This window comes from Artibeus jamaicensis, unplaced genomic scaffold, assembly GCF_021234435.1.
Source record: "Artibeus jamaicensis isolate MK-2021 breed Jamaican fruit bat unplaced genomic scaffold, CSHL_Jam_final contig_391, whole genome shotgun sequence".
Lineage (NCBI taxonomy): Eukaryota > Metazoa > Chordata > Mammalia > Chiroptera > Phyllostomidae > Artibeus > Artibeus jamaicensis.
Window position 1 is genome coordinate 6,812,061 of NW_026521814.1, and position 12,631 is coordinate 6,824,691.

General features: G+C 42.2%; 1 protein-coding gene across 4 annotated transcripts in view; it reads right to left on the reverse strand.

Moving 5' to 3' along the window:
- The window catches only part of STK39 (serine/threonine kinase 39), a 279,398-nt gene that overhangs the window by 175,668 nt on the left and 91,099 nt on the right, over positions 1 to 12,631 (reverse strand). For all 4 annotated transcript variants that reach the window (XM_053665140.1, XM_037140707.2, XM_053665141.1 and 1 more), the window contains exons 6-8: positions 9,850 to 9,959; positions 9,498 to 9,599; positions 7,262 to 7,395 (exon numbers count right to left, since the gene is read on the reverse strand). In XM_053665140.1, the coding sequence (XP_053521115.1) occupies positions 7,262 to 7,395; positions 9,498 to 9,599; positions 9,850 to 9,959 (346 nt within the window). The remainder of the gene's footprint in view (positions 1 to 7,261; positions 7,396 to 9,497; positions 9,600 to 9,849; positions 9,960 to 12,631) is intronic.

The window sequence follows — 12,631 nt, forward strand, 5'->3', positions numbered from 1 at the left end:
GCTACTTATTTTCTGTATCTTTTCCCCCTTCTCCTCCTCCCACTCCCCTGTTGCTAAACCTCCACGTGATCTCCATTTCTGTGGCTCCACTCCTGATCTAGCTGTCCTCTTAGTTTGCTTTTGTTCTACGTGTGGTTGTTAATAACTATGAGTTTGCTGTCCTTTCACTGTTCACAGTTTTTATCTTCTTTTTCTTAGATAAGTCCCTTTAACATTTCATATAATAAGGGCTTGGCGATGATGAACTCTTTGAACTTGACCTTATCTGGGAAGCACTTGATCTGCCCTTCCATTCTAATGGAAAGTTTTGCTGGGTAGAGCAATCTTGGATGTAGGTCTCTGGATTTCATGACTTGGAATACTTCTTTCCAGCCCCTTCTTGCCTAGAAGGTCTCTTTTGAGAAATCAGTTGACAGTCTGATGGGAACTCCTTTGTAGGTGACTGTCCCCTTATCTCTTGCTGCTTCTAAAATTCTCTCCTTCATTTTAATCTTGGCTAATGCAATTATGATGTGCCTTGGTGTGTTCCTCCTTGGGTCTACCTTCTTTGGGACTCTTTGAGCTTCCTGGACTTCCCGGAAGTCTATTTCCTTTGCCAGATTGGGGAACATGTCCTTCATTATTTGTTCAAAAGTTTTCCACTTGTTGCTCTTCTTCTTCCCCTTCTGGTACCCTTATAATTCGGATGTTGGAATGTTTAAAGATGTCCTGGAGGTTCCCAAGCCTCTCCTCATCTTTTTGAATTCTTGTTTCTTCATTCTTTTCTGGTTGGATGTTTCTTTCTTCTTTCTAGTCCACCCCATTGATTTGAGTCCCAGTTTCCTTTCCATCCCTATTGGTTCCCTGTGCATTTTGCTTCATTTCGCTTAGTGTAACCTTCATTTTTTCATCTAATTTTTGACTAAAATCAAGCAGTTTTGTGAGCATCCAGATCACCAGTGTTTTGAACTGTGCATCCGATAGGTTGGCTATCTCTTGGTCACTTAGAAGTATTGGCTCTGGGGTTTTGAGCTGTTCTTCTTCTTGAGCCATCATGTTTTGGTCTGTTTGTACCTGTTATGTATGAGGGGCAAAAGCTTAGATATTCATGGGGCAGGTCAACCCAGTTGCTGGGTTGTGACTGGGGGCACAGTCAGAGAGGGAGCAATGGCATTTGTTCTGCTCTCGCTCTGTCTCGGATTTCAGTACCCTCTGCCGCTTCCCACAAGCAAATTGGGTTCCTGGGTGGGTGGGCTTGTGTACATTTAAGGACCCTGTGGGTCTCTCAAACAAACTCTCCTGTGAGGCTGGGAGCCTCTCCCAACACCTCAACCCCTGAAAGTTTTTTCAATCAGTGCTTTTAGGCTTTATTTCCCAGCTCTGGGGCCCTGCATTGTGTGGTCTGCCTCACTGTCTGTTTTTTCACCTGGTTTATCTGTGTGTGAATGTGTGACCGCGGTCAGCCACCTGCCTTGCGCCCTCACTGGGTCTGCTCGTTGCCACCCCACACCTGGGATCTGCCAACCGCTGCCTGCATACCTGGGTCGGTCCGGCAGCCACCACTTTTCCCTGCTGCAACCCTTCTCTGCAGGCCATGGGCTCCGCTCCTCTTACAGGTCTGGATGAATGGTTCATTGTTGTCGGACTTCGGTACAGTTCAATTTTCTGTCAGTTTTGGTTGTGTTTTTGTTTCTAAATCTTTGTTGTCCTTAAATTTGGTTGTGTGAGGAAGCACAGTATTTCCACCTACGCCTCCATCTTGGCCAAAGTCTCCCATTGGTTGCTTTGCTGCTCTTTTTATAAAAAACTGCCACACCCTTGTTTAGAGATCAAGAGCCAATTTAAATGTCAGCATCTTCAGACATACTCCTCCCAGTTCCTACAAGTCAAATTCACTGCTCCCTACTCCACGCTCACATACCAATCCAGCCATATGCCCATTCTGTAACTCTGTTCTTGTCTCCCACCTCCCACCCACCCACACACTAGGTTATAACCCCCTCCACACATGGACCACGCAATATTCGTTTTTATAGCCCCACTGCCTAGCACAGAGCAGAAAACTGCCACAGCTCAAAGTCATACCACAATAAACCACACAGTAAAAGAAATGCTACTAGCCATTCGGACAAAGAATAATAACTCCTTGGGCAAGACTTCGCACTCACAGTCTAAGCATCTGTTCAATATAGTAGGAAACAGCAGAACGATGTCATGAAAATAAGACTCATGCTAGCCCCCCACCAAAAATAAACAACTAAATAAGTAAAAGGGGGAGTTCTGTACACAGTGGACGTGCTGGGGCAGAAAGCCAAAATGTGTCTGTCTCTTCTCTGCACCCCCACCTCTTCCTTCTGCACAGTAAGGGTCAAGTGTAGGCCCAATGTACAGAGAAGGCTGGGAAATGCCAGACATACCTTGAGACTCAGGGCTGGGAAAATACTTTCTCTTTCCCAGCAAGGTCATTTCCATGGCAACCCAACTGTAAAGGGAAAAGCAGGCTACAGAGAAAACTCCTTTCTCTGCACTCCACTCTTAGACTTCGTCAATAAATGCAATGATAGGACAATCAAGAAAGGGTTTAAAGAAGGCACATTCCTTTCTTTATAAGCTTAATATTAGTGTTAACCAGTAGGTGATTTCTACTCGAACAGAGTACTAAATAACAGGTCCTTTGGTGCTCATGTTAGCTCAGGTGTCTATAGCTTTGGAGTCAAATCCATGTGCCAAACTGATCCCATGAGAAAGTATAAAAAAATGGAACTGGAGAGTGAAAGGGTCAGGCCAGTTCCCCACTGCCCAGACTGCTCATGACCTTGTCAGGCCAGATTCCAACCCTCTGGACTGCCTGTGACTCAGTTGTCCCGACTCCCTTGGTAGCCTGCGGCTCCACTGAAACTCTCTCCCACCGCACGCAGCAGACACCTGGGCGCCAGCCACGACCGCCAGGGGCCAGACTGACCCTCCTGCCCCTGGGAACAGTCGGCCCTTCACCTGACCACCTCGTTCCTGCTCACAGCCTGGAAGAACAAGAGACTAACCCCTCCCCTATCCCCTCACAAACCCTGTGCTTTTTCTTTAAAAAAACCCACTCCTGCCACGCCCCCCATGAAGTGGACCCCAACTCAGCCGCCCTGTAAGCACAGCATCAAATAAAGGCACTTGGATCGGATCACCTGGTTCCTCCCGCCTCTGTTTCTGACACGTTTCTAACAGAAAGAACGAGGAAAATGAGACAGAGAAGAAAGTGATACTGAAGGTGTGAGGAAAGCTGCAGTGGGAGAGCTGAGCTACCCACCTGACTTCAGTTTTTTGTGCGTTTTGTTTTAGTTCCATGCCACAGCAGCTGCCAGTTAACACGGGACTATCAGTGCTGCCTGCCCCTCAGCGAAGTCCTACAGGAGAGGGAATTCTGCAAGCAGCTGCGTCTTACGTGGCCGATATCAATGATCAGGCAACCCAATGTCTTACAAATGCACACACTGTGTTATGAGACATGTTATTTCAGCAACCAAAATAATGGTCTCGGTTTTGAAGGATGATTCCATTTTAAATCCTTAAAAACAATGCGGGAGTCTGCAAGTCCCAACATTCTCAGAAGAAAATCTGTTCAAGAATTCAGTTAATACATATGGATGAACCAAAGTCCACTGAGACTTAAAATAATTTTCAAAGGATTTGGGATGAATATGGCACAGTTTAAGTAGTTTTAACAATTTGCATTATAATTCCTAACAGCTCGATGACCTCAGGCTGAGCTGCATGTCTCCCTCCACCCCTCCCCCGAAATGAAATATTCAAGTTTTATTCTTTTCTAATGGATTTATCTATGCAACATCCACACCCTTGTTGCTCAAAGGAAATGCTGTCCCCTTTTATATTGGAAGGACATAATCTACAAGATTAAGGCTTACTTTTTAAAGAAAGAGCAACATGTTATTATGCAAATATAAACAATTTTTTGTACATGCTTGTGCAGGGCACACAGACTTCAATGAGGCAAACAGCTCCCACACGCCAACTTTTTTTAAGGAAAGGTCCGTGAGTCTCCAGGGTGAGAGAAGGCAGAATCCCTTCCCAGCTCGCCTGAGGGCTGCTGCTCAGGAGGAACTCTGTTCTGGTCCCCGTTGCCCTGGGACCTGTTTTCATTCTCTGCTAAAATGGTACTCAGCAAGGCCAGGGTTTTGGTATCATTTGACTGCTTTCAGGTAACAAGTACATTATCTATATGCAGGCAATCAATAAATTATCACAAATCTTGCATTCGCTCTTCAACCCACTAGAATTAGGTTTGTTTCTGAAATTCTTTCAGTTAGTACAAAATCATCCCCTAAGTTGCAAACACCCAAGTGTCTCCAGTTATTCAAGTAACAGCCCTGAGCCCTGGCTGGTGTAGCTCAGTGGATTGAGCGCGGGCCTGCGAACCAGACAATCACGGTTCTATTCCCAATCAGGGCACATGCCTGGGTTGCAAGCTGGTTCCCTGCAGGCCAGTTCCCAGCAGGCCAGTTCCCAGCAGGGGACACACGAAGGGCAACCATACATTAATAATTTTCTTCCTCTCTCCTTCCCTTCCCCTCTAAAGATAAATAAATAAAATCTTAAAAAAAAAGAAATAGCCCTGAATATGTAAGACAGACAGACCAGACACTGTGGACAGAAAGATATAATAATGAGTAGCACAGGCTTCCTTTCTAAAAAAAATGTACAGGCTCAGGAGGAAATTGATATGTAATTCAATGTATGTACACAGTATGGTATGTGAATACAAGGGACATGTATTCAACATATGGTAGGAAAACTAAACTTGGCAAAAACTCCATTCAGTCAAGAAGAAAAAGGCAGATAGTGAATAGCAATCCCAATCCCTTGAATGGTGAGGAGCCCCAGGCACTGTGCCGTCCATTCCCAGTGTATTGTCTCACTCCACCCTCACAGTGGTCCTATGAAGGGGGTGTGATGCGGCCCATTTCACAGACAAGGAAACTCAGTCACACAGAAGACAGTCAGGTGGAGCTTGGACTCTCACCCGGGGGAGTCTCACTCTAACAAGACAGGTGGGAGAGGGACAGAGGAAGAGGAGGAAGAGGAGGAAGAGGAGGAAGCCCTGGTTCAACACACACAAAGGTAGAGGAGGCAGGAAATGTTCATGGTCTCTTTAGAGCTATGCAGTAATTTCATGTTGACTTACTAATTCAGGAATGAATACATATTTGAAAATGGCACCCTATATAAGAAATAATTCAACATATTCCTTTTTTTCCATTCTTACATTTCATGAAGCTCCCAGCTTCCCAAACTTCCCACTCACATGTTTTTATGAAAAGAAAAAATCGTGTGGGAAGTTTGTACACTCTGTCACAGAGGACAATTGTGTCCTAGTGAGAATGGATTATGATACAGAAAAGAAGCCCTTAAACTACTAATAGTTCATAGATTAATAATGTCACTAAGAAAGTATTTTGAGGGAAATACTATGTAAAAATTTAAATGTATGGCTCTTTTCTAAAAAAATTTTTGGGGGGTTGGTAGTGGAAACCTGATATTTGAGTTCACAAAATAAATAAAACCTATAAAGACTTTCAAGATTATTAAGAATTAAGAATGATTTGTTAAATATAATGTATGATGATCTAATCTAATTTATTTTGGCCAAATTACAAATCTTCTCAAGAAAGATTCTGCTACATCATTAAGCACACTAACAGTTCTACACTACAGAATCATTTACTGCAAGAGCTGGAATTGTGCGACATTACACACCACCACCACTAGGTGGAGTCTCAACCAGCTCCGGCACCACAAAGACCATCGGTAATAACACATCTTGGAAGACATGTACCTTTGGGACTTCGGAAAATTAAACTGTTTCCTTGGTGATGCCAAAAATTGATGTTTGGAGATGACACCAAATACACGGGGAAGGCAAGCAAGTGTTGAAGAACAAAATTAAAATCTAGGAGCGTTTCCACCCAACTGGAGAGTGAAGAAGTAACCTTAATGAAAGACCACTGTAAACTCACAGGAAAACAAGCCTTACAAATCAAATAAAAAGGATAACTAAGATGTTTAAGGACAAAAAGTCCATAAGTGTGACATAATAAACCTCCCTTTTAAAATAAAGAATTTCAAGATGTTTAATAGCAGTCTTCAGACCTGACTCCACGAGAAAGGTGACCAATACAGAAAAGACTGGAAACAAAATCAGTAAAATGTAAAGGAATGGAGAGAGCAGCCACAAAGAATGGGTAAAATAATGTCAACTGTGCTAAATGTAGAGGGGGGAGCCTGCTCAAGCAGCAGATTACTGTGTAAAGCTAAAAGGCTTGAGTTTCATAAAGAATTTAAGAGAGGAATAAAGGAATTCTTTTTTAAAAAGCAGGGTCCCTCCTTAAAAAAGAAAGTTTCAGAAAAGAAGCTCGTTTTTACCTTTTAAAATATTAGTATCAAATTGGCCCCAAGGGTAGATGAGGGTAGCAAGTAACTTCAGAGTCCTCCCCGGCCTGCAGTCCCCGTTCACCGCGTGTTGGGACGGCACACACACAGCCACGCCCTACAGCGGAACCTGCCCAGGCCAGGACTGTGTGGGGTTCACATCCTCCTCTCAGAGATAAAGGACAGACCTGCTCTCTTATGACCACTCAGAATATTGCAAAGTCACAGAAATGAAGAAGGAACAAACTCAGACACACAACAGCATGGGGTGATCGCCGAAGAATAAAGAGGAAATTCTAAAGTTAATTTAAAACGATTTACTTCTGTTTATGTGATTAATCTTTCCAATGCAAAAATATTAATCTTCTTTACTGATAATCTTTTAAACAGTACAAACAACTTGTTCTGCAACTAAAAGAAAGCTCATGTAAAATTCAACAGCTCTGCCTGGTGTACACTGGAGCTGGCAGGAGATTCAGATCCTGAGAGGTCAACTCAACCTACACAGTGAAGAATTTTAGCTCAGCTTCCCAACGCACCGCTGCCAATTTCTTTTGATTTGTTTTTTCATTTCCTTTGATGACAGAGCCCACACCTAACAAGCACAGTGGATCTTATTGACACTGAAAATGTTCCTCTGCCTCTCCCCTCTCCCCATCTATTTCCTTCCCTTGGACCTGTGCTGTTTCCCACCAACAGGCTGGAAATCTGGGGGTCAGAGCAGGATTTCCCTTGACCTAGAAGTACCTTGCAGTTGTCCTCACCCAGCCTTCCCCCACCCCCCACAAACAAAAGCTTTGTTGTGACTCAAACCAGGTCAATACCTCATCCACCAAGTTTGACATACCTTTTGGAAGGATCTTTCTGAAGACACAGTGAAAGTAATTTTCTAAAGGACTTGCCGTACTTTTTCATCATTTCCTTATCCTCTACTCCTGTCTCTAAAGTGGGTGGATCATTTTGCAAAGTCAACATTAACACCTGCAACAGAAACAAACATAAAGACAAAACCTCCGTCTAGCAATTGCTGCAGCTGAGGTTTCAGTTTTTCACAAAAACATCAAAGACCAACTTGCTTGGGTACAAACATGCTTTCCCATGATTACAACTTTACAGAAAATGTGTATTGAAAGTATTCATTTCTCTTTGCAAATCTGCTCTTTAACCTTTTTGTTATTCCACCGACAGAACTTACAAAATCTGCTCTATGTGTTAAGAATGATCTCCCAAAGCCACGGGGACAGAGCTTCCTGGGAACTGGCTCTTACTCGGCCTTGAGGAGCACGTAGCTCCAGCCTGGGCTTAGTGAAGACAGGGCTCTGGCTGGAAAAGCGGGAGGTGGGGCAAGAGGGCGATGGGGGGCTGGGGGGAGGGGACAGGGCAGCAGTGAATGTTCATGAGCACAGGTCGTTCATAAGCAAGAACTGTCTGTACTCCAGGCTTCTTCTGTAACAGTACCAACCCTAAAAATAAATGCACAACGTCCCAGAAGGTAGCACATGATTTCCTTTTTTTTTTTTTAAGGGAAAAAAACATACAGAAAGTTGCTTATAGGCTTGGCAAAACAGAATTAAAGACACAAAGATAGCCAGAATACAGCTGAGTTGCTAAAAACCACAACCAGAGCAAAAGGCCAAGCTGCTCTTGGAGGGGAAGAAACAAAATACAGCTTTGAATCAAAAAAGTAAAAACTCTACCACTTCACACATCAAAATTATTTGCTTAAGAAAAAGAATTTGTAATAAACTATTGATCTGTACAATGAATAAAGCTCATTAATGCATAAATCAGCCTCAATTTATGCAAAGGCTATACATGCCAAGCCACTTTTCAAACACTTTTCAGATGTGTGAATAGATGAAGGATTAAAGTGACAGTTTATTGTTAGGGGGGATAATAGCAAACAGAAGAAGGAGAGAACTGTAAAGTCCAAAGAAAAATCCTCAGGACTGGGCTGGGATTAGCAATGTGACTCTGCATTCAGGTGGGAAACACTGAGCTGGGAAAGAAAGAAAACAAGAAATAAGAAAAAAAATAATACAGAAAAAAACGAATGGAAGAAAAAAACCCTCAGATGTGCTTCAGTGCTGTTACTCTGAAAGTTAACTTCCACTGTTTACGCCTCAACTTACCAGCGAAATCAGGCACACACACAAAATCTTAGGTGCATGAAAAAATATACATAAAGGGAGAAAAACAATTAATGGATCGTACTGAAACCTTAATATGGATTAACTGTAGTTGATGAGATTATGAGTGATTGATTGTTTTCTTCTTTATTCTTATTTGTACTTCCAGATTTTCAATGCTAAGTATGTATTAACTTTTTAATCAGTGAAATTATTTAACTTTTTTATCCTCGTGGATTTTTTTTTAATCCTCTTAAATTTTCCCAATATTTTCCTAGGAAAAAGCTGAAACAGACATGGACCATACTTTCTGTAAAATACCTTCACAATTTCCATTCAACTACTTCATCCTCAAAACAAAATGCAATTGGGTAAATTAGCCCTGATACTATCCTCTCAGAAACTGAGAGAAATAACATTACAATATAGGCCAGCTACCGGAGTAACAAAAATCTGAAAACAGTATCCAAATGTATGCTGCTTCCTAAAAATACTGGGCTTGCTATTCCAAATGGGTCACCAATATGACACTCTGAAAACAGAAGTAAATTTACAGGCCATTTTTTTTAAAAGGCCTGAAAATTTGGGAAATTCATCTGCAAAGATGATATCACTACCATCTACTTTTAGATTTTCCTTGGAATGCTGGGGGTATTCTGCTATCAAAAGACTAATGGCCAGCATTCACAGCCATCAGCCTCCATCGTCCAGTCGGACCGCATTCTTCCCTCAGCTAAGGGCTAAGCACATAAGGCGAGCTTCAAAGCCGGGCGTTTTACTACTTTTGTCCTGTTCTGCCCACAGAGAACATCACCAACAACATTTCACTTGGCTGCATTCCTCCATTAATTCCCCTCAGGTCTCAGAGAAAAATGACTATATTTAAGAGGACTACAGAACAGATTCTGTGAAATCATATTTCAAACCCGACATATTATTTCCGAAGGTAATTACTTTCATGGGAGGATACTTGTGATACGGCGCTGCTCCGGTTGCTAATTCAATGGCAGTTATTCCAAAACTCCACATGTCAGCCTTGAAGTCATAGCCTCTCACCTAAGAAAGGAAGCAGGAAAAAAGCAAAATCATCCATCAGGCCCATCACACGCCATGAAGTCCACCTTGTGTTGGAAGCCCACAGCTGTGAATGCACGTCTTTGATACTGGTTTGTTAAAGCCCAGCAGCTGGGAATGAAAATTCAGTTGCATGATACATTCTAGTAAAGTGGTTGATCTGAATGAAATGTTAGTATGTTACTAATGTGTACTACTGCATTATGTCAATCAAATCATACTTGTTTTTTACCTGTTCCATGACTTCAGGGGCCATCCAACACGGGGTGCCAACAAATGTTTTTCTTACTTTATTTCGGGTAACATCACCCCCTGTTGCTAAGAACGCACTTACCCCAAAATCTGAAAGGGAAAAAAAAAATCACCCTTATTTTATGTAAGACATAATGTTTACAAACTCTGACTTTGCAAACTCTTCTTTTCCTGATGAGCTTTACAGCGGTGGTGAGCTGTCCCAGATACCACTGAGGTCCCTCAGTTACATGCTAGGACGGTCCTGCCACCCGCCATCCGCTGCACTTCCGTGACGGTAACAGGTTAGCAAGGCCACCAGTCCCAATGCTCAGCAAAGCAAATGGCAGTTCCCACCAAAAAGGTATCAAGAGTCAGAACTGACCACAAACAGTTACATCAATAAAAAATATAAGCCCACATTCCCAAAGCCCTAAATGTGAAGGATCCTAGCATTTAGCTAAGAGTCATTTCAGAAAATAACTTATAAGAAAAGCACCAGAGGCAATAAAATCAGCATGTCACATAGTTTCATTTTGTTCTTCTTTTAGTATGATTACCTTATAGGCTCTTTAATTCAACATCATCAATGTTCAGGAAGTAAATTATTATATTTTTAAATAAAAAATGTATAGCATCCATTTTCCACATCCCTGTGCCCTTGCTTAAACAGTGTTCTCTGACACTGTGGCCTAAAATCATAACAGCAAACCCACAAACCTAGATGCTGAGAGCAGGCATGCCCAGGTCTGTCTCCGTGCACCAATTCAACACAAAGAAAAAGCTCGGTCAGCGAAGGCTGTTTATTCCCAGTGTCTGCTTTCTGGACAATTTTCCTAGGTATAGATGGAATGAAGTAATACTGTTCTTCATATCCACTACACACTAGAAGTTCTTTCTGTGAGAAAATGAATTAACTAGGCACACTGTATATACATACATGCATGTATGCAAAAAATGATGTTTGTATACGGCAGTAGAGAAGGAAATACCCAATGATGATTAATGCATGCATTTCTTAACTTTTTACTGAAGGTTAAAATTAGTCAGTAAACATCAGTTATTTAAGGCCAGTACAGACCTACCAGAAAGAGCCAGCCCGAGAACAGCTCGACAGTAAGCTGGTCAACAGTAAGCTGGTCAACAGTCAGGAAAAGGGCAGTCCACACCTCAAAAGCCTGCAGTGGGAGCCCCTTCGAACTGCCCTCATACACACTTCTCCTCTGCTGGGCCCTTCGTTGATCGCCAGGATACCAGCCATTACCAACAACCAACATCAAGTACAAACCAAGGTCAAAATATATTAGCATTAGCTTTATGTCTGTAGTATTGAGTTATGCAGTAACACTGTTCCCTGGGTTGAAATATACTATTTCATTTTATTTACATTTAAATGTACTCAAATCCCAATGGATGTCAACTATAAGCAAACAGAATAAAAACTGGCAAATGGAGTCTTTGTTCCAACAGCTACCCTCATATTAATATTGAGAAGTGTATTTTGAAAATGCTATAAAATTTAATTTGAACACATGTGCCAAACTCTAAAAGCCTTAGAATTTTCACATTGCAGTCAGAAAAATGAGGCTTGTGGGGAAAAAAAGGTCTATGGAAACTGTGAACCAGTCACCTTCAGGGAGAAGAAGATAAAATTCATTCTCTTTTAGAAGAGGAAGGTGAATTGAGTCATTCGTTTGGATGGAGGAAAAGAATATGATAAGGCTTTCAAAAATATTCTTTTGAACCTAATTTCTATTTCTGAAAAGAAGTTCGACAATGAATCAAACATATCATTTTTATCAAAATGGTTTTGTAACATAATAGTATATAAATATATATCATCTGTCAATAATTAAGGACGTGGGTAAAAGCTGCTTTAAGGGGGAAAAAAGGTTATTTTAAATACTGTTGAAGCAACCTCAAACTCTCTCCTAAAAGATATAATACAGATTTAAAAATCTACATTTAATATCAGATTTTTGAAAAATTCTTTAAAATACCATCTGATTACATCAGACCTTCTTTTAAGCTGCAAAAACAGCTAAGTTCGATGTGTAGTAGGACTTCCTCACTGACCATACGCCGTCAATGTATCTTTCATGATTCACATATTTATTCATAGCTTCCACTTAGAACACTCACTTTAAACTCATAAACAGATGGTTAAACATCTTTAAAGCTCAAAACAAAAAATTCCACAAGCAGAAAACACAAGCAGAAACCCTCAGCATCTACTCACACGTACGACTACAGAATAAACATAGCTCGCTGCGGTGCGTGGCTAACGTGTACGCAGAGAGACTTGTATGTGCGGAGGAACGGGACATTGTGACCGCAGTACGTAGTGCGCTTGCGCAAACAGGACAACTGGTATATTCTGTGCAGGCAGCTCACATGACAGTGAGAAGGAGGTGGCTGGGCAGGAGCAGGGAAAAGCACCCTTGTCTCCTAAGGGAGCCATCCACACAGACAAAGGGGGTGGAGCCAGCGACACCTGATCGGAAGCCACGAGCATTTCTCTGGACACCCGGGATCCAAGGCTGCACACGGTGAGCCAGCCCCACTTCCTGTCTCCAGGAATAACTGCATCTCACCCCAGAAAGAAAGGTGTCATCCTGTAACTTTTGAAAATGTTCTCACCTCTTTTGAATCCATCCACTTCTCTCTTTCCCCACTTCACTGCCTTGGGTTAAGCCAAGATTCCTGCAGCGGCCTCCCAAGTCACCATCCCCAGGGCCCCCCAGAGCCCTGCTCCAGCCACCACACCAGACCCTTCCTCCCCG